This window comes from Dryas octopetala, chromosome 7 (assembly GCF_963921425.1).
Source record: "Dryas octopetala chromosome 7, drDryOcto1.1, whole genome shotgun sequence".
Lineage (NCBI taxonomy): Eukaryota > Viridiplantae > Streptophyta > Magnoliopsida > Rosales > Rosaceae > Dryas > Dryas octopetala.
Genome location: NC_141372.1, coordinates 7,056,567 through 7,081,853, shown reverse-complemented (window position 1 = coordinate 7,081,853; position 25,287 = coordinate 7,056,567). Strand labels below are relative to the sequence as shown.

Below are 25,287 nucleotides of genomic sequence, written 5' to 3'. Positions count from 1 at the left end.
CCCACAACCATAAATTTAATTTTCAGATAACATCAACATACCCAGAACCACAAATTTAATTTTCAGGTAACATAAACTCACCCACAACCCAAAACAGTTTTAGCATTATGCAAACAAATTTAATCGTAAACCATCTCAATTTTCACTGCAGTTTCAGTTTTTACTCGCAGTTTCAATTATGAGGAACACTCTTATAAATTCGCAGTTTTAGTTGTCTGACACAGTTAACAAACTCAAAAAGTCGTAGTTTCAGTTTGCATTTTCATTTTGCAATTTCAGTTCATAATTTCAATACTTTTTTAGATCTGAGTTTCACATCTTTTGACAAAAAGAAAAAAAGTTTCAGATCTAAAAACATGGCCCAGGAAGCAAAGGAGCAGAGTGCTAAGAGGAGGAGGAGCCTAGGAGGAGAGACAGTGGCGAGAACGTTGGATCAGATTTGCCCAAAAATAGATATGTCCTCTGCCTCATCGCACTCTCCCAATTTTGAAAGATGTTGTATGGGTGCTTACTTCTTACGTTGACTATAAGGAAAACAGCAACAAGTGTGTGTAAATGTAAGCACCCACGATTGTAGAGTTTGAATGGTACGATGGAATTGTGATATTAATTGATATGATGAAATGAGTAATATATGCAAGAGGAACGAATATAGAGAAGAGAGATTGATGTTGATGATGGATCAAGAAAGTAGTAATAGCAGCAGCAATCATGTTTAGGTGACCTGATTATTAATAAAAGGCAAAACTAAGAGAAAGAGAAGTAATCTAATTATTAAAAACTAACTTAATTATTATATTTTACTAATAAGGGTATTACACGTTAAAAATAATAAATAAAAGGTAGCCTAAAGTAATTAATTCAAAAACAAAATAGGGTCAATCCTGGAAAGACCAAAAGGCAGAAATCATTTTAGACCTGAGTCCACTATTCACCAACTTGAACACAAAACCTAACTCCCTTCACCCACCGTAAGACACACCCAAGCAATGCCTATATAAGCTAAACTTACACACAGAGAAAAGAGAGTGTGTGTGTGTGTCAAACACAGAGAGAGGAGAGAGAGATTCAGCTACCCTCTTTTCTCTCCCCACCTAGGTTTTCAGTCCCTTCCCTTTCGTTTTCATCGCCTCCTTGTCTAAACAAAACAACACCCAATATTTTCACCAACCCCCTTTTTTTTTTTTTGTTGAGAAAAGAATTGTTTCCATTCTCTGCTCTTTGTCCCTCTCCAAATCATACAACATTTCAAGTTTTGCTCTCATACCCATCTGTCAAAAATGGATTATTTGAATACCCAATTGCCCAAAACTGAATCTTTGCCTCTCAAACACTGCGAATCCGCTTGAAACCGTGAAAAAATGAACTTGGTTGTCCTCTGAATCCTAGAAGAAAGCGTGTACAATAGGTTCTGATCAATGGGTAGGAAACAAATTCAGCTATTCGATGATAAGAGTGATGGGTTTTTCTCTGTTTGTAATTTGGGGTTTCAATCGAGTCCGCAAGAGGGGCTTTATCATCATCCTGGAGGCTTATTCGCAAGCGTTAGCCAAGTGGGAATGGGGTTTGGTGTCTCTCCGGACCCTCAGAATCCACGCAGCGATGGCGCCATGAAACTTCCATATGCTGATTTGTATATGAAGTATGTGGAGGGCTTTAGGAATTTTGGGGTTAAGGAAGAGAAAGGAGTGGTGAAGAAAAAGAAGGGTGGTCTTAAATTGAAGATTAAGGTTGCAAACCCTTCACTGAGAAGGTTGATAAGCGGTGCAGTAGCTGGCGCGGTATCACGGACTGCTGTGGCGCCATTGGAGACAATAAGAACGCATTTGATGGTTGGGAGTAGTGGGAATTCTACTACTGAGGTGTTCCATAATATAATGAAGACTGATGGGTGGAAGGGATTGTTTAGGGGAAATCTTGTCAATGTGATTCGTGTTGCACCCAGCAAGGCAATAGAGGTACGGGAATTTCTTTCCTTTTTTGGTATAAATATTATATTGGATCATATTTTCAAGTTTCAACTTGTATCATCTTCATTTACTCTCTTCGTTTTTGTCATATTAAGGATGCTACTATGGTTAGTTCTTTGAATTATTCTTTTTTTTTTTTGGTGTAATTGATGAATAAGTGACAACTTGTTTGATTTAGATATGGGTTTTGTTCGTTGTTACTTGTTAGCATTGCTTATAAATTAATCTACAAGTATGGTCTTTATTCTTTACAAGTATGATCTCCAGGGCCACAATTAAATGCCAGGGTAATTCAATTTTCATATGTTTTCTTGGTGTCATGCACTTTGTTTGTTTATATGCTTATCAGGGTGGCCCCATATAAATCGAGTACTTGGTGAAAATTATAATTGAGTACTTTTGATATTTAATCTGAAAATCATGGTCTTTGGGTTGACTTTTTCCCCATTGTGTTATATATGTCACAATTTCACTTAGCCTTGCATCTATCACCTGATAAACATATCAACGAATTTATATGTTCTAAGGCTCCATTCATGTCAGCCCCTGCTTGTTGTGTTAGAGCATATAGTTTGACAACCTGTCGATTCTGTAGTATGATGCAGCTTTTAGTTACACATACTTTAGGTTAGTTTAGTTTGCTGATCCTTTTTATTCTGGACAGTATGCTCTTGCATTGGGCCTGACAAATGATCAGTAAAATACAGTAAGTTACCTTATGATGAGTTCCTTTTTATTTACCTATCGTGGTCATGAGAAAAATATGCCTGATCATCTTAGTAACGTTGTTCCTTATGTCATGAATAAGCCTTTGCTTGAATGCTGATATCATCCTCAATCCTCAACTCTCCTAATGATCTAGTGAAACTGGACAGTTTCTAACATCTCACTTTTGAAACTTACTCGTTAGGCAGAACATGAAGGGGAACCTTGTGGATTGGAGAAATTGAGTTGGTTGCATGATGCTCTTCATTAGTGATAGCATGCGGAGTGCTGCAATGAATTGTTGATTTGATGTGCTACTCTGTTCTTGTGAGGGGCCTTTTAGTTATCATTTCTCATCATTGAGCAGAAGCAATATTAAGTTTGAGGAGATGGCCTATCTGGCCTCAGTTCCAATAACAGAAAAAATGGGGTTTGCTTCATGCAATTCAAGAATTTATTTATGATGTACCATCCTAAGTAGATTTCAATTACCCCTGGTATGTTTCTATGTGGCCAAGAAATAAGTTGCCTACAGTGTACAGAAACAAATAAAGAGATTTGAGAGACCCGTTCGGTGAATTATTGCTATAGTATTGTGCGTGTACTTGTGATTTGAGAGACCCTACATAAAATATGATTTCCATTTAGATTTTAAGGATTTCAATTTCCTCTTTTATTTGGTTTTGAATTTAAATTTCTGCCATCTTTTTGCAGCTCTTTGCCTATGATACGGTTAACAAGCGCTTGTCACCCAAACCTGGAGAACAGCCCAAACTTCCCATTCCTGCCTCGTTAATCGCAGGTGCCTGTGCTGGAGTAAGCTCGACAATTTGCACATACCCTCTTGAGTTACTTAAGACCCGGCTAACCATTCAGGTATTGTAAAGATAAGCAGAACTCATGTTCTTATCTCAAGTATGCACTCAGTTAACACATGACAGTGTTGTTAAATCTGCAGAGAGGTGTTTATGATGGCCTTCTTGATGCATTTGTAAAAATAGTGCAAGAAGAGGGACCTGGAGAGCTCTACAGAGGTCTTGCCCCTAGTCTTATAGGAGTAATTCCATATGCTGCAACCAATTACTTTGCTTATGACACATTGCGGAAAGCCTATCGCAAGTTCCTCAAGCAGGAGAAGATCGGAAACATTGAAACCCTTTTAATCGGATCAGCTGCCGGTGCTATTTCAAGTACTGCAACATTCCCACTTGAGGTGGCACGCAAACAGATGCAGGTGGGAGCCCTGGGTGGAAGGCAGTATAAGAACGTGCTTCATGCCCTCACAAGCATACTTGAACACGAAGGGGTCCAGGGTTTATACAGAGGGCTCGGGCCTAGCTGCATGAAGTTGGTGCCTGCAGCTGGGATTTCTTTTATGTGCTATGAAGCATGCAAGAGGATACTGGTAGAGTACAATGAGGAAGCCTAGAAATTTTTCGTATTTATATTACATATTGGTCGGAGCAGAGAGGGATAAGCGGGATAACTTTTTTATGACACGGGTATACTTGCCCATTTTCTTTTTGACTGTTGGATTTTGTTTCATTTATTTTTGCGACTAAGTTCAGTGAGCCTTGTTTTTTCTGAGGTTAGAATTTATGTTATTGACAATTAATTGAAATGGCATTGAGTTTTCTTGTCTTGAAAGGAATAAGCAGATCAATATCAATTTTGCGTGGCTTGATATGCCATATAGCTCCAATGGTTTACACAATGTAATCCTTGTGGGGAACTTGATTGCTGTTGTAGGGAAGGTCACCCGTTATTGCTTTGGAGATTTTGCTACGCCTGCTTAAAATGTTTTTGTTAGAGTGTTCCCTTTGCCTTTTCCTTTATGATCAATTCTCTAGCTGTCTATGTATTAAGCTCATATCACCCTAATTGATGGTAATACTTACTCTTCAGCTCTTAAAATAGAGGTAAAGCCATTCCAAGAAATAATTGGATATTAACTGGGTTGTGGTCCTGTGGACACACTGGTCTCTTTGATGTACACTGCTCAGTCAAAGCATTAAAGCACCTACCTTAAACCATTAAAACCAGAAAGCCTTTAGTTTTGTTTTGGGCACTGGGGTACTGATCCAATTGCAATAGACCTGTGAAAACTTACTTTTCTCTGCGTAGCTCTTTATTTTTTGACTAATAATGTCACCGTCAGGTGGACAATGAATTTCTCGCAGTGTGCACAAATCATAAAACATAACCAACTTTTCTTTCATTTTGGGGGTCCCTTGCCAACAACCACTGGTCCACTGGCATACAATCAGTGCACACGAAATAGGAGCTAAAAGACTATCAATGCTCCAGCAAAAAGGAGCAATTCAAACAGATTCAGACGCATTCCAGAGAACAAGCAGTATGAATCTCGATGGTTTACTAGAGAAGAGCAACAAAATCTTCAGCAAATTCATAACGTTCTAAAACATTGAGCTTCAATTAATGAACCTAGGAACAAATTTGAATTTTTTGGTAGCAGATAGAACTGTATTATACAACAATTCCGAAAAGAAATTTTATAACAGCTAAGCAGACATCAGTTGGAGAAGCCAATCCAAGAACAAAATTCAGACATCCACAGTTTCTAATAAAACTAAAAGTGAGTGCACCAACAAGCTAGATATCAGAAACACATTTCAACTCTGCTCCTCATACTCATTGGCTTCCTCGGCAGCAGCAGCAGCCATTATCTCGTCAAACTTCTCGGACTTTCCCAGCAGTATTTCAATCTAAATAACAAAGAAATTACATGTCATCATCAGCTTGTCAACCTCCAAGATAGAATTACAGTAATGAATTACTTCATGAAAGTACCGTAATGCATTCCGGTTAAGGTCAAATTAGATTGCCATGTCATCCAAGTGCTGAGTTGATCAAAGTGAAGAGTGACTAAACCAACCCGGAAACTCATATACTAAACCCACACACAAACCTATGGGCCCAATGCTGGTTTAATAATCACTTTCATGTGTACAATAGTGGCCAGCAGAGCAAATATGTATAGCCCTACCTAACTAAGCCAAAACTTTGCTTTGACGGCCTAACAGTTAAAATAAATTGTCCTTGAATATATAAGCACCTGATTTACTCAAATACTATGCCCACGAAAACGTGGGCACACCATCATGCAGACTCCAGTAATTGTATACATTCAGAAATAAGAAAACTTCGAGTAATATGGTGCCTCATGTCCTTGAATGAGCACTTTTTGACTAATATGAAACCTCATTTCCTTTTGAACAATACAAGATGTGTCCTTATTTATTGTTAACATTTAACGAACGCCCCATTCCAAGTTTCTTGATTTATAAGCTACATCAGATATGTTTCAAGGACCCCTATTTTTGGTGCACATTATCATAGTCCCCATCCTGCTGACTTAGGTTAACAGAATACCAATGTAGATACCAGAATATCGTTGGGCTAATACAAAATTCAAAATGTACCTTTGCCTTTTGAATTGGCCGTCCTCCTGCATCCTCCCTCATGTCAACAGTAGAAGTCGTGATCTCTGAATGCATACAACAGCAAGTTAAAACCATCATCACCATATACCAAAAACAAAAAACAGGATTGTCAGAAAGGTGTAAAAATCTCACTCTTCTCAACAGCCAATCCATTGTTCTTCAGAATCTCAGCAATTGTGACAACTGTGGCAATAGCTGTAGATATAAAACAAGTTGTGAATCCTTTAGTACACAAAAGAAAAGCTTTCAATTCAATAATACTGAACGTCATCGATAATCTGATAGCCGCATAACGATTATGGACAGTCAATGCCTATACAGCATTAAAATCCTAATCTATGTGCACAATGTGCCAGGGAAAACAATGAGCAAAAAAGAAGACAAAAATAATACAACCCAATACTATAAATCACTAATCAAAACGAAAAAAACCAATGAGGGGTAGAAAAACAAAACAATACCCATTCCAAGAGCGGAGAGTTCCACCTCATTGTGTTGCTGCATGTACCTCTGCAAAAGCAATTGCAAAGCACCCAATGACTAACAACACAAACAATAGTACACGCAACAATAGTATAAGCATAATACAAGGTTTTGGTCAAAATCTTCAACTTCGTAGATCCATATGTATGCGAGAGAAAATTAACGAAGGCCTAACAAAATCCCAAAAACAAAATAGCGAAACAGATAAAGAAGGAGAAAGGGGGGCACTACCTTGGCGAGATTGACGTAGAAAAAGAGGGGCTTTTTGGTGTTAGAGACTTGGATGCGATTCTTCTTGTTGTTGAATGATGAATCCGATATTTTCAAGTTGTTCACTACCTCTGTTAGACCCTCCATTCTCTATTCTTCTTCTTGAATTTCTCTGAAGAGAGAGAGAAGAAAACCCTAATACTCTCCGAAGTCTCTCTCTGCTCCAAAATCTAAAACCTCAAAAACCCTCCAACTGTGACTCCCGGAGGCTCAAGGGGTTTTATAATTAAATTAACAAATACTCCTCCAATCCTCCTGTCTCCTACAAGTAAGTGGATACGCCGTCGTTTACTGCACTGTCTCCCAACAAGTGACAAGTCAGTCTTGTATTTACAACTCATCTTGCCATTTTCTCAAAATGACATATTTGCCCTTTTTGTAACTTTTGTTTTTGCTTATTTTAACTCCAATTTTGAAAATAAACAACTTTAACTTTTCTACTAATAAATTCCTCTGGGGTGAAAACTTTTGAAATAAATTGTTTATTTTGGGCACGCTTTAATCCCAAACTCTTGAGGGGTTGCTTTTTTTCAAAAACAACTTTTTTCTCGCAGCTAGTTTACTTCACAACAATACCAAATTGAATTAGTCAATCATGACCTTTAATACCATAATTCACAAGATGAAAACTGAAATTGATCGATCATACGAGTCATGAGACTTATTGTCCAAAAATTATAACCCATATCCTAATAGCCTTTTTTATATGAGAGAGAGAATTCAGACTTGTTGATCCTTTTATGTGTCAACTTAGACCGAAACAAATTTCAAAATTTTAGAATAATGTGACAATAATAAGTCCTTTTATTTTAGGTACCAAATTACAATGTTTTTTCATTTTAACTACCAAAATGTTATGTCATTTCTCTTTAGATACTAAATTTTGGTTTAGGTACCAACTTTAGAAAACATGATTATATTGAGCATTGAATGTTTAACAGTCATAATTTTTTTATTAATTTGTTGTTTTTTCAATATTTGCAAGGCTTAAAGTTTAATGTTTAGTCTCTAGATTATAGGACTTCATTCCTCAAACCTAAATTCAAAGCATTAAACCTTTATAAATTTTGAATTTTTATGAATTTAAAACAGTCACAATTGTATAGTAAACTAATTTGTGACCTAATTCAAAATGTCTTGCTCTAGATTAGTACCTAAATTTTAAAAAAAAATAATATCTTACTGTTTTACTGAAAAACTATTGATATTTGATATTTAATTCTAAATTTATAGACAATATTTCATGCACATTGAATCTCATATTATTTCGGTCAAAGAAAAAATAATTGTTTTTCTAAAAAATAAAATTAAGTTTAAAAAACAAAACCAGATTGTCAGCCACTAAAAGATTTTAGGCTCAATTACAATTTACCCCTACGAACTATAGGGGTGATTTCAAGATGGTCCACAAACAAAAAAATCTTTTAAGCACATCCACCAGCTTTCGTAAATCATGCAACGTTAGTGTTTCCGTCCAATTTTCTGTTAAATGCTTACGTGGCTTTTGCTGACTGAATTTTTTAGTAATGTGGATGCCACGTGAAAAACAAAATAATAAAAAATTACAAAACATAAAAAAATCTCATTTTCCTTTCCTCTCTCTCTCTCTCTCTCTCTCTCTCCCCCCCCTTCCCCCACCCAGCCCCGGCGACCTTCCCTCTCCCCCCACCCAGCCTCCCGCAGCCACCCTCTCCCCCCCCAGCCCCAACCTCACCCCGCCCCTCTCCTCTCTCTTTTCTTTCTCTATTCTCTCTCTCTTCACTCTCTTCGGCCACCCCACCCTCACCACAGCCCCTCCTGACCCACCACCCTCCCCTCCCTCTCACTGACCTTCTGCACCGGCCCACCACCACACCCATCCACTGACCCCCTCTTCCCCCTTTCTTATTTTTTCTCTCTTTCTCTCTCCCTCCATTCCTTTCTCTCTATGGATGTGCAAATCTAGCTTCGTCTTCTTCCTTTGATTATAGTTGGTTTTTGAATTATCACAGTCTGTTGCACCCCCTCCCACCCAAACCCGATTCAGATTAGATGGATCGGACCTCAAATGGCAGCATCATGGCGGCTCCGGGACCTTCAATTGCAGCTGGGGAACAAGACCCGTGTGGACTGCTCCCAGAAGAACCCGCAGTGGGCCTTGGTCTCCTAGTACGTCTTCATGTGCCTAGAATGCTCCGGCAAGCACTGCGGCCTCGGTGTCCACATCTCCTCCGTTCGATCCGTGACCATGGACTCTTGGTCTGAGATCCAAATCAAGAAGATGGAGGCAACGAGCAGCTCAACAGGTTCCTCATCCAGTATGGCGTCCCCAAGAAGGCCAACATCGTCGCCAAGTACAACACCAACGCCGCCACCGTGTACCAGGATTGCATCCAAGCCCTTACTGAGGGGCGTTCGTGGCGGGACCCACCAGTCGCCAAAGAGAACAATGGGGGGTTCGGGAAGAAGAAGCCTTCTTTGGCTCAGGGAGGGAGCAGTGAGTCGTGCAGAGAGAGAGAGAATGAGTTGGGCAGAGTTGGGGTTGGGTGGGAGGTATGACAGTGCCAGAGGAGGGGGAAGGGCTGGGTGTGGAGGGGGAGGGGATGGCCTGGGTCGGGGAAGGGAGGGTCGCCGGGGCTGGGTGGGGGAAGAGGGAGCGTTGGGAGAAGGATGGTGGGTTCATTTTTTAGTTTTTAATTTTTTTATATATTTTAGTTTTAGTTTTTCATATTATATAATGTTTTTATTTTTTTTTTTTCCACGTGGCACTCCACGTCATTAAAAAATCCAATCAACAAAAGCCACGTAAGCATTTAACGGAAAATTGGACGAAAACACTAACGTTGCATGATTTATGAAAGTTAGCGGACGCGCTTCCGAAAGATTTTTTTGTTTGTGAACAATTCTGAAATCACCCCTATAGTTTATAGAAGTAAATTGTAATTGAGCCAATTTTACAGTGCAAGATAGAAATTGTGTTGAATGAATAATAACAGTAATATAATTCATATAGGCTTGTCAGGTGAAAAGAATCTTGTATTCAATTGTAGTTCCATCATGAGAACCCATAATAAGATTACATAGAACAAAACATACTCTGTCCTATCAGAGACCAAGTACTGCAATAAATAAATAAATAGCTCCTATATCCTCTCTTGACAACAACCATGACAATACTGCACAACAATGACTCTACTGCACAACAATGACTCAGGTCAAAGTTCAAGAAACCGGTATTTCAGTATGGACTAATAATAAACACTATAAGGGACAAAAAAAAAGATACACAAAGGGTTCTAAATTTTTCACCCACCAGACTCCCTTTTGGCCAGGGAGACCGCCCATAGAAGTTCTGCAGACGACTTGATTTCTTGTTATATACACACACAGGTGGAGAAAGATGGTGTTTCCATGAGAAGATTATCTTCGAAATTGAACTAACAATTGATGCCACATTGACCTTTTGATGCAGCTTTTGTAGCGTCGGATGTGAAGGGGTCGATGCGCACCCATAGCAAGGAAAATATTGAAGCAAGGAGAATAGACCACACGATGACAATTGTGGGGGTACGATTTTGTCGACCCAATAGACCCTTCAGGAATGGATACAGATGTGCAATGACCCAAATGGCGAAAAACAGTTTGCCGAAGAGTGGACCCCAAGACTGGTATCCACTGTTTACGGCATATGAAACACCAGCCACAATACCTATCAAGTTCACAATAAGAACTGTGGTTGGAGGGATGAGAAGTGCTGTCCATTTGAACACATAAAGCTCTGCAAAATCCCCATCCTCATCGGATGCCTTTGATGTGACAGTGAAGTTGGTATCAATCCCAGCAAGAACTTTTAGGAGACCTTGGAAGACAGCAAACAGATGAGCGGATGTGCCACCAATGACCCAGAACTGTTCGTTCCTCCACCAGTCATCAATGCTGACTCCACTCCACCTCAGCTCAAGAATTCCAGTTGTGAAAATGGAAACAAAGAGGAGGATAAACCACATGCTAGCAAAGTTGCTTATCTGCATAAACATTCAACAGACCTATTGGATGCCCAGGATAAAAATCTAGAGTGTCAAAAGACTAAACATTGAAGGGGAAAAGGTCTCATGGACAGTAAATTTTTGGTGCACTTCAAAGAATCATTTAATATATACTTTTTTGTTTCTTTTTTTGAGTAAGATTGACACAGAACTAGTACTTACCTCAGGAATGATGAACTTCCCTGTGAGAAGGCAAAACGCAGGAAGCAAACAGTATGCAATCAGCGGTATAGATGTGAGGGGGTAAACAATGGTGTTGATGTATGCAATTCTCTCCAGAAGCCTCAACCTCCCATTGTAGCCATACCATATGGGGCAATGCCTGCTGAGCAAAATTTCAATCGACCCCAGGGCCCACCGAAGCACCTGGTTCAAACGATCAGAAAGATTGATAGGAGCAGACCCCTTAAATGCTGGGCGGGGAGGCATGCAATAGATTGATATCCAACCACGGGCATGCATCTTAAACCCGGTTAAAATATCTTCAGTCACAGAACCATAGATCCATCCAATCTGGTGATAAAGGAAGAAAATGTTCAATTACTGTGAAACAAAAATCACGTCCATCTAATAGGTGTAGATCAATGCTAAATATTTATTTACAGGAATGAGAGCTGCTAGATGCTAAATTGCTATACTAACTTACCTCTTTTCCCCATTCTGTCTTGTCTTCATATCCACAACTAATAACATGTATGGCTTCCTTCAAAAGAGTTGCAGGATTGGTTGTAGGCGGAATGCCTCCTTGTTCCATGAAGGTGGCTGCAATAAAAACTGGAGATTGACCAAAGCGCTTCTCTAAGCTCTTCTGAGACATAAGAAGGGACCTCTCCTCATCATAACCTACAGAATATGAAGAATCTAGTTAACAATGCACAGCAGGGATGCAGTAAAAACATCATTTCGATTTCGCTGTCAAATTGGTCAATATCAAATCTCAAATTAATAATTTCTTTTTAAAAAGTTTTATCAAACAAATGGAATTGTTTACGAGGCTGACATTGGATCCAGAAAAAAAAAAAAAAAAAACAGAAATCTTTAAAAAAAAAAAAAAAGATGTTAGAAGTTTCTTGAATGCATGCAATAGACCCACCCTAATTCATAGATAAAGCAGAACATCAATATAAGTTGTAAGATGTTTGGGGGGAAAAACTTAAAAATTAAATATGTTAATAACAATAAACAACCTTCAACACCCTCCTCAATGTCTTCCATATTGAAAATGGGAATGGTGGATTCAGTTCTTTTAACTGCCCTCTTCTTGTCAATATACTTTTTATTGCTATGCTTTCCCTTCTTTCTTGAACCACAACAACTCTTGACAATAATGTTTGGTTGTAAATCTTCCTCAGTCAAAACTGGATCATACCCATATAGAGCTTGCCTGTTGAAACAGCAACCAGTTCCCACATAGACTGGACCCTGGATGCCATCCAGCCCTTTCAAGTTGATCTGCAAATAAAACAAAATAAGAACGTATTTTACTAGCCTAAGCACAAAATGTCGCATTGAGTGATATTTGTAATTGGTAATCATAAACCAAGTAGCACTTACATCGAAGAAGACAATGTTGCGATTGGCATATCGATCGTGCAAATCAATGCCATCAAAACGTTGTGGGAACTGTACATAGCAGGTCTTCTTCCCATAAGCTGGGTCCATCATGAAACACATGGCTTCCTTAAGAGCTTTACTGTTATTGAAGTAGTGATCACAATCGACATTCAAAAGATATGCACCATTTGTCAAGACAGCTGAAACTCGAATCTACATGGCACAAGGTGAAACAAGTTAGAATCAAAATGGCTTTGGCAGAGACTGCAAATCATCAGGGAACTGATCTTATCTAACAAAACCTTGTTTAAGAGATGTTGACTTTTTATTACCATAAAATAAGTATTTACCAACAATTTATTTCACCAAGCCAAAAAATGTCAGTAACCCTCCAACAATGTAATTGGTCAAGGAAATATTGAGGATCCTAATTGGTCAAGGAACTACTGAGGATCCTAATTGGACAAGGAACAACTGAGGATCTTAAAAAATGCTGGTGGTGTACATAGACCCCACATTTTTGCATTAATACTAGTGTATATCATCCAAAAATGGACGATTTTGAGCTGTTATCCAGCTTTAACAGAAATAATCCAGTAATCAAAATACAGTTCCAATTAAGTTGAACCACTGGCTACCCAGAAATAAAAATTAATCTAAAACAATTTCAGAGGATAACAAACCAATGCATTCATTGCTCCAGCTTTCTTGTGATGCTGGAAGCCAGGTCGCTTCTCACGAGAAACATAAACAAGTCGAGGCAGTTCATTTCCATCAGTATCAAGGCCCCCACTGTGGCCTAAGAAGACCTGTTTTTCCACATATAGAAAATTAAAATTATTATAAGAGCAAGAAGAGACAGAAACCTAAATACACTGGATGAAAATGTGAGTACCTGGATCATTCCCGGATGATCCCTGGAATTGTTCCCAGGCCATGGAGTCCCATCCTGCATTGTCCAACCTTCTTCGGGCATTTTCTGTGCCTTGGCAACTAGGGCATTGATCCGTACCTTGAATTCTTCATACTCTCTCTGTGGGGGCAAAAAAAAAAGCATTTTTTACTCAACTTGTAGTGCTAAGCACATATGAAGTTACCACAATCTGCTCTCCAAACATCCTTTGAACTCTCACAGATAATCAAATACTATGACCTATAAACCTCTCAAGAGATTTCAATTCAAAATCAGGGAACACATGCAGAGAATTGAAATGAACACATAAGAGATAATCATGAATAAATTTTTTGAAAAACCCATGCAACATATTGAACTTGCATATCACTCACCTTCATTGCTCTACGCTCTTTTACAAAAGAAGGCTGTATCTTGTCTTTTAAGTAATCAATCTTTTGGGCAAAATAAAATTCAGGGGCCCTAGGTTCAATGTTGTGTTTCTTGCAAAAGGGCACCCACTTCCGAGCAAACTCCGCAGTTTCAGAAAGGGATTCAAATGTGAGCATTGCTGACCCATCATCTGATACATAGCAAGAGACTTTGTCCACAGGGTAGTCCACAGAAAGTATGGACAAAACAGTGTTAGCCGTAACCAAAGGAGGCTCTTTCATGGGATCCACTGTACTGACAAACACATCTACAGGAGCTAACTGAGATGGTTCCCCTTCACGATCATACCTGCATGGTGACAACTAAGGTTATCCACGTAATCTTAAAAATGATGTGAAACTATTTTTAATAACCACCACATCAAGTTGACCAACCTCAGTGCAAGCCTGTCAAGATAGGTCTCACGATTAATGGGAGACCATTTTGGAAACTGATCCAGAAGCCAGGATAAAGCAAACCAAATCTCACAGATAACTGATGTTAACCATAATGGGTATGCATCTTTCACTGGGTGAGTTGCTCGGTATTGCAAAAAGAAACCCAGAATAATAAGCCGGAGTATGATCACAACACGATAAGGTGTCAGCTGAGATGAAGAAAGAGGCACCACGCGACTCATGGGTTGTCGAGCATCATCAGCCCTGAGACAAACAAAAATAAGAACGATAAACTGTCATCTTCATGGAAAAATTGCACTATATTGACACTTGACTGTCGTAGGGAAAGACACTTTTCATTTCCATTCTTTATAATGTGAAGGAAAAAATGCATGCTCCTACACTGGATCATTGCACATAAATTTAGAAAGATGATTTAATAATATAACAGAAAACATTCTGAGATCCCAAGGATAATTTTCTGTATGCAAGCAAATACAGTACACCAATTTCAAAAGTCATCCAAACCAATAAACTCAGCATTCATAACCATTTAAATGAGCAAGCAAAATAAAGCCTTTACTCAGGATGCTCACATTTGGAGTTCTTCTCCATTTGAACCAGTGCCTTCCATGTCCCCCTTTCCTTCAGTGTATCTACTAGTCATCTGCATCATATTTTTGTCCTGTTTGAGTTTCCAGCCTTCAACCCTTTCTTTCCAGTCAACATTTCCTAGCCCATAAGAATTCAAGTCCTTTGACGGATCCACTATTCTGACTGGAACTGTAACAATAAACAACATAATCAAATGAAATTCAAACAAGTCAATTGTCAGAAGACTTTCTGTATCAATGTAATTAAGTTGTACCTGGCTGCCGCGGATCCAAAGGACCAGATGTAGTTCGCACAGATTGGTTGTCAGGTGTGGCACAGGGAATCTCACCAGACACTACCTGAAGGGGTTAAGAGCATATTAGTTTAAAGGTAATATTTAACAAAATGCATATACCACTCATATAATACTTGCAAAGGAAGAGCTCAAGAACCAAAAAAAAAAAACTCTCATCACTATGAAAATGAGAAGCTTTATGAATTAAATAAAGAATCATATTTAATGATATATGAGTGATATTAAGAAGCCCAATTACTAATTGCCTACCGACTGCCCATTGGTGAGAAGGGGAATTGGCTGTTGAGATTCATGTCTAGCGGAGGATGAGAGGTCAGCATCTTCTCCTTGCCACTGGCGTCTGGCATTGCTATTTCCTTGTGCATAATTGAACTCATTCTCCAGATCATCAACGTCATCCTCATCATCATCTCCGTCCACCCGGGGACTCCCTAAAGTAAATCAGTCTTGTTAACTTCATTGCAAAAATTGGCTACAAGTGAAGATAATGGAATTCAATTCAATAAAATAATGAAAAAACAAGCCAACCTTTGTGCCTTTTGTATCTAGTCTTGCACTGTGGGCAAGCCTGGTTGCCATCTTTCCGCTCATACTCATAACAAGGCCGACAAACAGGGAAGGCACACTCATTGCAGGCAACAAAGACATCGCCAGTGGCTGTAAGTCCAACAGTATCACCACAGATCTGACATATCTGGCCGTTCAGATTCTTCAAGGGTTTGGGCTGCATTACCCAATGACAATGGTCAGAGAACAGTAAAAGTATGAACATCTCTCGGCTCAGTAAGTTCAAAGAACAAATCTCAGACATGCGTTATGTGTGAGTGAGTGAGTAAGTGAGTAAATGAGAACAAATAAGAAATAAGCTAAAATTTCGTGAGAGGAGTTTTGTTAAGTGGGTTTGAGCTGAAGTCAACTGAGATGTCCAAGAATAACTTAAATCCCCATTAGACTGAACTATCAAGATCTTAGATTCACTGTACACAGATAAAAGAACCATCAAACTGGAAAACAACCCTTGAAAAACTAATAAAAATTTAATTGGGTTGTCAAGAAGTGTCCCCAAATTCAATATACACATTGATCTGAGAGAAATTACACTTACCATTCCATTCCATAATTATTAAAAAGGAAAAGAAAATCAACAAGATCAGAGCTTTAACAAATCCAAACTTAAATCTCCAAACTTTACTGGAAAAAAATATATACATTTCGGACTGAAGATGCAAACCATGCTCAATTTCCAATCACAACAACTACCCATATCCGATTCAGTGAAAAAAATCACAAAATTTACTCAAAACTCAGATCCACACAGTACAGGAAAAAAATCCCAAATTAAAAAAACAAACAGCAACACAAGAAAACATCGAAATGGGCATTCTGGAATGACTCACCGCGCTATCGGAATCGTGGCGAATCCGAACGAGCTCGTTGCGGTTGTAAGAGCCAGCCACCAGTCCAGCATTGGCTTCCATGACTAGTTGCCAATTGCTTAGATTAGCTTCCTCGAATTGTGGTGTCAATGTTTATGGAATATCAGAAAGTAGATCTGTCGGCAAAGGCTCTGAACTCTTCGCCCATTCACCACGACATTTCTGATCTCTCACTACTCATTACAGCTATCGCTTTGCTTGTCATTTTATTACTATATTTTCTGTGAATTAATTATTTTTATATTTCTTTTTACCGGGTGAACCGGTTGCCCCTGTCCCAACTCAGCTCGCGCTTTTAGTTGGTACACAATCAGTGATAGCTTGTAGACAACCATCTCTACGAATGTTATATTTATCACATTCTTATACCATATTTTTATACCATCTTATGTGTCATTATTTTATTGGATAAAATTTTTTTTTTCTTTTTGGATTTTGTTTTTATTTTTTAGTGTCCAATGCATGAATGCCATGTAAGTTACCACATAAGGTGGTATAAAATTATGGTATAAAAATGTGGGATGTCTAGCACTACTGCATCTCTACTCCTTTTGTCTTTTGTAACTAGTGTTGTGTTTTTTATATATATTTTTTTTCTATTTTTTTCTTTATTTGTTTTTTTGCCAAGGTTTTTATTTAATTTTTGGTTAGAGATCATTGAAGGAAAGTAATAAATCTAGATAATATTTTCAGTAATCTTCTCTTAGGAAAGTACTACTATACTTAGTAAATTTATCTTATTAAATTTTCTACTCGTGTGTGACGGTGCTTTTACACATCATTTTGAGGTAATTTTTTTTATATCATCATGTAATATTATTAATTTTTTTGTAGTTTTACGGTCAAATTTTAAAAAAATTTATCATTTTAAGAGTAAATTTGGTGATCATAATATTATTATATTATGTTGACTCGTATCTAACATGTTCTACTATCAATCTCAATTTGGATCACACACATTCAACAAGTAACATGCTAAATTATTTGTTAATTGATAAAATAACCATTATGATATTTTTCTATTTCTTGATTTGCAATATTTATGTCAACATCTAAATTCAATATTTTAGTTAGGTCGCAAAATGTTCAATTAAATCCTACTAATCCTCATAATTACTTTGATTATAGTGCTACAAAAACTTTGATGACAATTTGTTTTTTTTTCGGTTGCATGGTTATAGCGTATAGATAGGTTAAAATGTGATTACATGCATGTATCCTATGAGAGAAATTGTAAGAAAATAGTCATCTTTGATGATGCTAAAAGCATGAAAAATCCCAAGTCATACTCTCAATGCAATTATGGACCATCCCATTATCTAAGTACCTCCATTATGGTTTTTAATAGTAGTTGTCACCAAAGTTTTCAGAGTATTAGATATTTAGATGTCATAATTTGAGCCACTATCAAAATCTGTGATTAGTTTTAGTGATTATAACATCACTCTCATCCAACAACGACAATAATACAACATATAACAACAACCATGCAATTGTTATGAGTTCGATAAGATATTAGAACCCAATTGAGCTTGCATTGTTGACTTGAGACCCGTTGTCTGCAATCAGATTTGGACACATGTAGGTTACCGGTTAAAGTGTCTCTATCAAGTAGAACAATGGTTGTATATTTTTATGTTTTAATTTTGTGATTTATTGTTTGTTGTTAACAGCCTGACAGCCTGCGATGGTATTAGTGTGAGTACTGAGTCGAGTCACGAGTGGTTATTATTGTCGGTGGCCGGCTCCCACTACCTATTACAGATAGGGGTGGGCATAATAACCGACGCACCGAAACACCGAACCAAACCAACCGTAAAAAAATCGAAAAAACACCGAGTTGACCAAAAAGTCAACACCGTAAGAGAAAACCGAACCACACCGTATATAGACGGTTCCGATTCCGGTTTCATGCTCATATTACCCGAACCAAACCGAACCAAACCGTGTAATTTTTTTAAAATATAATTATATATTTTTATGCATATTTTATACATTTTTATACACATTTTATACATTTTTATTTTAGACCCTAAAATATATTTTATATAACCCTATGAGTTTAATATTATATATATAATAATGTTTTAGTATATAATTTTAGTTATATCTTATATAATAAAATTAGTATACTCTATAGTCTATATAATAATGTTTTATGCATATAGAGTTATATATAAATTTAGTATATAACTATATAGTTAGTAACTTAGTATAGTTAGTTATATATAACTATATAGTTAGTAACTTAGTGTATAGTAGTTGTATACATACTACAATAGTTATATATAACTATATAAGTAATATATAATTATAGTAGTATACTAGTATATACTATAGTAGTATATAGTTATATATATACTATACTCATTACTCTATAATAGTTATATATAATCTTATATATAGTTATAACTTATAACTTAAGCAGGTTGTATTTACTTTAAAATTTTAAGTACTAAGTTAAATAAAGTTCAAAATTGTATTTGCATTTGTTTAATTTGTAGAATGGTAGTTCAAAAACTCAATTGTGTGGCCAAAATGTTTAAAAACCAAATGTAAGTACCAACAAAATAATTGGACTTAGGCCCACATTTTTTGGCCCAAAACCGTGCACACACCGAATCAAACCGTTCTTGCAATGGTTTGGTTTGGTTTGGTTTTTTTTCACTTTGTCCGGTTCTCAACACCGAACCAAACCGATATAATATTTCTGGCGCGGTGCATGGTTCTCGGGGTGAATTGAGCCGAACCGCACCGTGCCCACCCCTAATTACAGAGGCTGTCCGTGGACACATTTTTGGCATTTTTGGCACAAAAGTGAAGTACAAGATAGATCTAGACAAGTGGACAACCACAAAAAAATCTTCTTCAAGTACAAGGCCCAGTTGGGGAGGTGGATTAAAACTGTTGCGGCCCAGATCAAGAAGACAAGGACTAGGCCCAAGAATACCAGTTTATCTGTCCCATAAGACATAACATAAAGGTTAAATACAAAAATAGTCCACAAACTTTACAATGAATTTCAATTTAGTCCACTAATTATAAAAAGTGTCAATTTGGTCTACAAACTTTTTAAGTTGTATCAAAGCAGTACAAACGTTAACTTCTATCAAAAAATTTAACGAAAAGTGGTCATGTGCACAGCAAATGACCACATTTTCATAGGCATTTTTGTCCATTCATTACATTTTCATATGATCAATTCCGTTAATTTTCGGATGAAAGTTAGCGTTTGTACTGCTTTAGTACAAATTGGAAAGTTTGTGGAACAAATTGACACTTTTTATAGTTAATGGGCTAAATTGAGATTTACTGTAAAGTTCGTGGACTATTTTTGTATTTAACCCAAATTTAATTATCTCCAGATGTATATATTTTATATGTTTATTTCACTCATCACGTGATTCGTGATACACTTTATATGACTATATTTTTTATCACGTGTTAACTGAAGTGATGAAAAAGATATAGCTAATGAATATATACATTCGTTATATGAACGTTTTACTCGTCTCGTATTTCGTCTCAAGATAAATATAAAACAACATACATTAGGGTCATAATTTTTAACATGACTTAAACTCGTCACTAATTAAAATTAGCAAGTTAGAGTTACTTAAAAGGATATAATCTACAAACACGAATAATAAATCAATTGAGTTTATTTCAAACATGAATAATCTTTTTTGATACGTTTTACTAGTTTATCTAAATTTCCTTCTTTTTTTTTATATGGTATTGCATTAATCCTTATTAATTTTCCTATTTTTTGTTTTGGTTATAGTATTGTATGACTCCTTATAAATTTCCCTCTCTTTTTTGATATAGTGTTTCATCACTCCTTATAAAGTTTAGTATTTACTTTCTAAGATTTCACCTTTTTTGATATAGTGTTTCATCACTCCTTATAAAGTTTAGTATTTACTTTCTAAGATTTCACCTTTTTTGATATAGTGTTTCATCACTCCTTATAAAGTTTAGTATTTACTTTCTAAGATTTCACAGTACTAGGATCAAGTGAATTTTTAGACTGAGGACTTATTTGACAATAATTTAGAATGCTTTCAAATAGTCAAAAATATTTTTACTTATGTTTGACAAAAAAAAAAAATAAGAAGCACTTTAACCTCTAAATGCACTTAAAAGCACTTTTAGGTGAAGCATCTATCAGCTGCTTCCTTAAAAAGTGCTTATAAATATATTAACAAAAAGCACTTGAATTTTTTTTTAAAATTTATAAATTTCTAACAAAATGCTTCTAGTAAAAGCGATTCTTCCTACATAAGCACTTTGAAACAAGCCCTTAATCTTAAATCTCTAATTCATTATATATGTTTTTGATTTTTTATAAAATACTTCAAAATATATGTTGATCAACTCGATATAATTAATGAATGAGTTGGGCTAGGCTTAATACGACACATTTCATTAAAGAAGTCGGATTATAACTAATATTTGCGTGTTCAAGTTTTAATTCCATAGATGGCCAACAAAAAAGTTTTAATTCCATAGCAAGTTTACTTCCAGGCCAGAACACAGTATAGTGGTAAAAAATATAAAAATAAAAGAACACAGTATAATTTTTTTCTTCATTGCGTTAATGACGGGGATATGATCTCTCCCACAAAGCTTTAGAACATTTCTACAAAGAATTAACTACTACAGTATCAGTATTAGTACCACATTCACCTTGGCAAACTCAAATCCCAATAGTACCACCACAGGCCACAGCCATTACCACTTCCACTAATATGCTAATATGTCACTGCCATCACCGCCACCACCATTTCCATTATCCCTGCTATTATCCCACCCACATGAACCAGCTTTCTCCGACTTGCAATCTGGTGCCAGTGCCGCTAGTGTCTTAATTGTTCGGTCATACACTCATACCTGCACCACTGCTGTCACCACGAATGGCACAAAAAGCTTCACCATATTGCATACAGAGAAAAAGAACAAGAAAGTGGCAAGCAAATGAAGTACTAGTGAAGATAACTTATAGGAAATGCTAATCTACAATTAAGCATGCCTAGGTCCTTTGGTGTGCGATGTTCTATTGTATGTTTGGAAAATTAAAGTTGTATTGCGTCGCCTTTTCCTCTCAGTAGCTCTCTCCTTATAATTTATAAACCCTCCTCTCTCACACACAACTCCTACAAAGATCCATCAGCATTTGCACCACCAACTCCTCTCCGGCTTGCCGTTGTGTTCTTCAATATCTGCAACAAAATCAAAATGACAAATGCCACCAATAAATAAATGTCTACGTAGATATTAAATAAAATTAGAGCTAGATTACAGATGCAGAATATAAGGAAATTAACCAATAGTTTGAGTATGAACTTAAGCCCAGTGACAAGTTAAGGAAATGTTTTCCAACTCCTGTCAGGTTTTTGAGGACCAAGACTTGTGAATGATGCAGATAAGTTATGCAATCTTCCAAATTTGTTTGGGTTACCATAAATATCACTTGCCTAAGGCCTAAGCGAAATTTTTCCCACGTTGCACGTCTACCCTAATCAATATTCACCAATTAAAACAATGATAAGGTTCAGAATTTGTGACTCATTTTGATGCTCAAGCCCACCTAACCCTTGTGAATTGACACGTGTTTAGGCTTGCCGTGTTGCCGTGACATTTGACAGGGATAAAGAAGGCAATAGACAACTACATGGCAAGTTACCAACCAAATGAGTACAATTTTGCTCACAATCACTAATCATAGTACATTATCACCGTCTTACTCAAGATGTACCATCTAATCATACATATTAATCATAGTTAACCATTGTGTAATAATCACATGTTAAAGTAGGAAGATACTGGTACACCATGTTAAATGGTGGTAAACAGTAAAATGATACATATTAACCGCCATTAATTTTTTATAATCGAGACAATCACATGTGTTAACTATGAATCTATGATTAACCTTTGTATGATACATGACACATCGATGATAACGGTACACTATGTTAAAGGACCAAAAGGGCATTTGGCACCTCACATCTATGTTAAGTGTCCAACTGTCCATGCCTTGCCCATCCTTATTGACCAAAAACAATGAAGGATTTGGTGGGGGTAGGCCCCACCCATATACCCCATTAATTGAAAGTCCATAACCCATTCCACTTTCCACAAAAAGTGATAAGATAATAGATATATCATAGCCCTCCATAATCTGTATGCTAGTACCCCTAAATCCAAATCTCTCTGTCACAGTCTCACAGAAACAAATTCTAACTAACCAATTACATGATATGATTATACATAATTTGGTATGTACTTAAAATCAATAACATTATGAAATAGCATCAAATCTAGCATAACCCAAAATGCTCTTTTCCAACAAGAATGATACCAAAGTGATGTTGTTGTTGATGATGATGATGAAATATGTGAATGTGATGAGGATGATGCAGGGATAGAGTTAACAATTAACATACATGTCTAAGCATCTGATTCTCATTCTGCAAAGTTGAGAGTCTCTCCTCAAGCTCAGAATTTTTCTGCTCCAAGTCTTTGACTTTCAATTCCAAATCATTCAAGTATGCCTTCTTCCTCTCTCTTGCTTGCTGTGCTGAAACTCTGTTCCTTAACAACCTTTTTTTTGGCACCAGAAAAAGACAATTTAACCAAAATGCTAATGAGCACACGCAAAGGGGTAACAAGGGCAGAACGGTAAAATCACCATCAAAGCGTTGCAGCTGAACACTAACCTCTTCAGCCTCTTGCTTTCTTTGTCAGCTGGACTTCTTCCTCTCTTTCTTTGCCCCTCCCCTGCCACTTGGGCCCGGTCTGGACCGGCCAACGAACCGGCTTCCCTGCCTGAGACTGACGCCCCGGCCGATTCGCCGCCGATCTCCGGCACTCTCCTGATCTCCTCATCACTTTCCATGCCTAAAATTTAGCCGAAAAAAAAAAAAATGAAATATTTTTGGACCCAAGAATATAACATTCAATGCACTCATGTGACACGCCTCTGCCTTAAAAGAAAGATAATATAAATAAATATAAACAACCCATCTCCTTTTTATCTGAAACAATGTAACAGGGATGGCTGTTCCCGCAAAAAAAAAAAAAAAAAAAAGCATTTCCCGGGAAAATTAACAAAGACCCAGCTGAGAAAATCCCGGATTCTATAAAATCCAGATGGGAAATTTCGAAATTCTTTGGAATCACAAAGAAAAATAGACATATGTGACCAAACTAAGTTATACTTGTTGAAAATAAGCTTTCAATCTTAATATTAAATACACAATGAGTTTGATTAAATCAAACCTTCTTTAACTTCAAGTTGGAATGCAGAGCTGGAAGACCTTTCGCTGCTCGAAGGGATAGAGCTCGCTGCAATGGAGCTCGTCGCTTGTTCGTGCATTTCGTCTTACAAATCAAACCCAGAGAGAAAAAAAGAAAAGAAAAGAAAAAAGAAAGGGATTTCTGCGGTGGTTTTCAACTGAGAGAGAATGAAAAGAGCGGGACTTTAATGTTTCAGTGAGTAAATAACAGACTCATCTGAGAGAGAAACCGTTCGGAGCCGTTAAAAGAATGCTCAGATCTGAGGGCTCTGCGAGTGTGAGCGTGGAGGAATGTGAGCCATGAGGAATGGGATGTATCAAAGGTTGTAGGGATGGATCGTGGAGCTATGTGGACCGTCGGATTGGATTAAGATCCGACGGATGGTGTAGAAGTTGGAAGGGAGATGCAATGTACTGGGACCACACACAGTATGTGCTGTAATGAAAGTGCCGGTGTTTGTTGATTTTGGGAAAGCATCTCACCGAGCTTACCATGGAATTGAATAATCTCCTTTGAGGTGTACAAATATGCAATGCACGTTTCATTCGGTTGGTCCCATACTTTTTTTTTTTTTTCCTTTTTTGCTGGGATATTCTGTAAGTAGTAATTTATCATTATCTATAAATGTTACATCCGGCGAGAATAAATGTATTGTGTTCGTATTGAATCCTAATTAGTTGTAAGATAACGTGTTTACTTAATATTCGAGTAAACTTCATTTTAGTACCTCAATTCTTAATTATGCACTAATTTTTAATTTAGTGTCCCAACTTTAAAAATTTGACAAAAAGTACCTTAACTTTTATTTTATGTCAAAATAGTACCTCCGTTAGTTTTTCTGTCAAATAAATTGTTATCTGCTGACGTGGCAGGGGTATTTTCATCTTTTTCCCCATATTTAAAATATAATAATATTTTTAAAATTTTTTGAATAAAAAAAATTCTTAAAAAAATTAAAACTTTAAAAATTTTAAAATTTTTTTTGGGGGAGATAGGCAGGGAGGGTCGGGGGTTGGGGTTGGGTAAGGGGGGGTGAGGGGCGATGAGACTGGGGTGGTCGGGCAGGGAGAGGGAGAAGGATGGCTGGGGGCGGGCTGGGATGGTTGGGGGAAGGCTGGGTGGGGGCGGGGAAGGGAGGGGAGGGGCTGGGGCTGGGGGGGGAGGGGTGTACGACTGGGGTTTGGGGCTGGGGGGTGCGACGGGGCTGGGGGAGGGGATGCGACGGGGGCTGGGGATTGGGGGTGCGACGGCGCTGGGGCTAGGGGGAAGGGGTGCGACGGGACTGGTAGGGGGAGAGGTGGGTCGGGCAGGGAGAGGGGGAAGGGGTGGGGGTGGGCTGGGGAGGGGGGAGGGCAGGGGGCGGGTCGGGCAGGGAGGGGGCGGGCTGGGGAGGGGAGGGGTGGGGGGCTGGCTAGGGAGGGGGGGCGGGCTGGGGAGGGGAGGGCC

At 37.6% G+C, this 25,287-nt stretch overlaps 4 protein-coding genes across 4 annotated transcripts; 1 reads left to right on the top strand and 3 right to left on the bottom strand.

Annotated features, from left to right (window-relative positions):
- The first annotated feature begins 1,021 nt into the window (after nucleotides 1-1,021).
- On the top strand, nucleotides 1,022-4,349 carry SHS1 (Mitochondrial substrate carrier family protein). Its single transcript, XM_086250984.1, has 3 exons — nucleotides 1,022-1,958; nucleotides 3,390-3,551; nucleotides 3,634-4,349. The coding sequence occupies exons 1-3, from the start codon at nucleotides 1,419-1,421 to the stop codon at nucleotides 4,102-4,104; spliced, it is 1,173 nt and encodes a 390-aa protein (XP_086107110.1). The 5' UTR covers nucleotides 1,022-1,418; the 3' UTR covers nucleotides 4,105-4,349.
- Nucleotides 4,350-5,022: 673 nt separating this feature from the next.
- On the bottom strand, nucleotides 5,023-7,094 carry LOC147279138 (uncharacterized protein At2g34160-like). Its single transcript, XM_086251022.1, has 5 exons — nucleotides 6,854-7,094; nucleotides 6,601-6,649; nucleotides 6,272-6,334; nucleotides 6,119-6,183; nucleotides 5,023-5,401 (listed from the first exon to the last, which is right to left on the bottom strand). The coding sequence occupies exons 1-5, from the start codon at nucleotides 6,977-6,979 to the stop codon at nucleotides 5,309-5,311; spliced, it is 396 nt and encodes a 131-aa protein (XP_086107148.1). The 5' UTR covers nucleotides 6,980-7,094; the 3' UTR covers nucleotides 5,023-5,308.
- Nucleotides 7,095-9,886: 2,792 nt separating this feature from the next.
- LOC147279137 (cellulose synthase A catalytic subunit 1 [UDP-forming]) lies at nucleotides 9,887-16,734 on the bottom strand. Its single transcript, XM_086249438.1, has 14 exons — nucleotides 16,501-16,734; nucleotides 15,632-15,827; nucleotides 15,353-15,534; nucleotides 15,062-15,146; nucleotides 14,790-14,976; nucleotides 14,191-14,457; nucleotides 13,759-14,104; nucleotides 13,367-13,504; nucleotides 13,155-13,280; nucleotides 12,472-12,684; nucleotides 12,105-12,369; nucleotides 11,564-11,760; nucleotides 11,080-11,430; nucleotides 9,887-10,896 (listed from the first exon to the last, which is right to left on the bottom strand). Exons 1-14 carry the CDS (start codon nucleotides 16,579-16,581, stop codon nucleotides 10,309-10,311), a joined length of 3,222 nt encoding a protein of 1,073 aa, XP_086105564.1. The 5' UTR covers nucleotides 16,582-16,734; the 3' UTR covers nucleotides 9,887-10,308.
- Nucleotides 16,735-21,101: 4,367 nt separating this feature from the next.
- On the bottom strand, nucleotides 21,102-24,090 carry HY5 (Basic-leucine zipper (bZIP) transcription factor family protein). The gene is made up of 4 exons (XM_086249439.1): nucleotides 23,824-24,090; nucleotides 23,262-23,442; nucleotides 22,989-23,145; nucleotides 21,102-21,761 (listed from the first exon to the last, which is right to left on the bottom strand). Exons 1-4 carry the CDS (start codon nucleotides 23,918-23,920, stop codon nucleotides 21,696-21,698), a joined length of 501 nt encoding a protein of 166 aa, XP_086105565.1. The 5' UTR covers nucleotides 23,921-24,090; the 3' UTR covers nucleotides 21,102-21,695.
- Nucleotides 24,091-25,287: the final 1,197 nt, after the last annotated feature.

Excerpts from the sequence above, each read along its gene's own strand:
- SHS1 (XM_086250984.1), top strand. The coding sequence starts at position 1,419 with ATGGGTAGGAAACAAATTCAGCTATTCGATGATAAGAGTGATGGGTTT. Across the intron at positions 1,959-3,389 it reads CACCCAGCAAGGCAATAGAG|CTCTTTGCCTATGATACGGT; the intron begins GTACGGGAATTT and ends ATCTTTTTGCAG. Across the intron at positions 3,552-3,633 it reads AGACCCGGCTAACCATTCAG|AGAGGTGTTTATGATGGCCT; the intron begins GTATTGTAAAGA and ends TTAAATCTGCAG.
- LOC147279137 (XM_086249438.1), bottom strand. The coding sequence starts at position 16,581 with ATGGAAGCCAATGCTGGACTGGTGGCTGGCTCTTACAACCGCAACGAG. Across the intron at positions 15,535-15,631 it reads TAGATACAAAAGGCACAAAG|GGAGTCCCCGGGTGGACGGA; the intron begins GTTGGCTTGTTT and ends GATTTACTTTAG. Across the intron at positions 14,105-14,190 it reads CTTGACAGGCTTGCACTGAG|GTATGATCGTGAAGGGGAAC; the intron begins GTTGGTCAACTT and ends GTCACCATGCAG.
- LOC147279138 (XM_086251022.1), bottom strand. The coding sequence starts at position 6,979 with ATGGAGGGTCTAACAGAGGTAGTGAACAACTTGAAAATATCGGATTCA. Across the intron at positions 6,335-6,600 it reads ACTCTCCGCTCTTGGAATGG|CTATTGCCACAGTTGTCACA; the intron begins GTATTGTTTTGT and ends TTATATCTACAG. Across the intron at positions 5,402-6,118 it reads GGCCAATTCAAAAGGCAAAG|ATTGAAATACTGCTGGGAAA; the intron begins GTACATTTTGAA and ends TTTGTTATTTAG.
- HY5 (XM_086249439.1), bottom strand. The coding sequence starts at position 23,920 with ATGCACGAACAAGCGACGAGCTCCATTGCAGCGAGCTCTATCCCTTCG. Across the intron at positions 23,146-23,261 it reads GAAAGCAAGAGGCTGAAGAG|GTTGTTAAGGAACAGAGTTT; the intron begins GTTAGTGTTCAG and ends GCCAAAAAAAAG. Across the intron at positions 21,762-22,988 it reads AGAATCAGATGCTTAGACAT|ATATTGAAGAACACAACGGC; the intron begins GTATGTTAATTG and ends ATTTTGTTGCAG.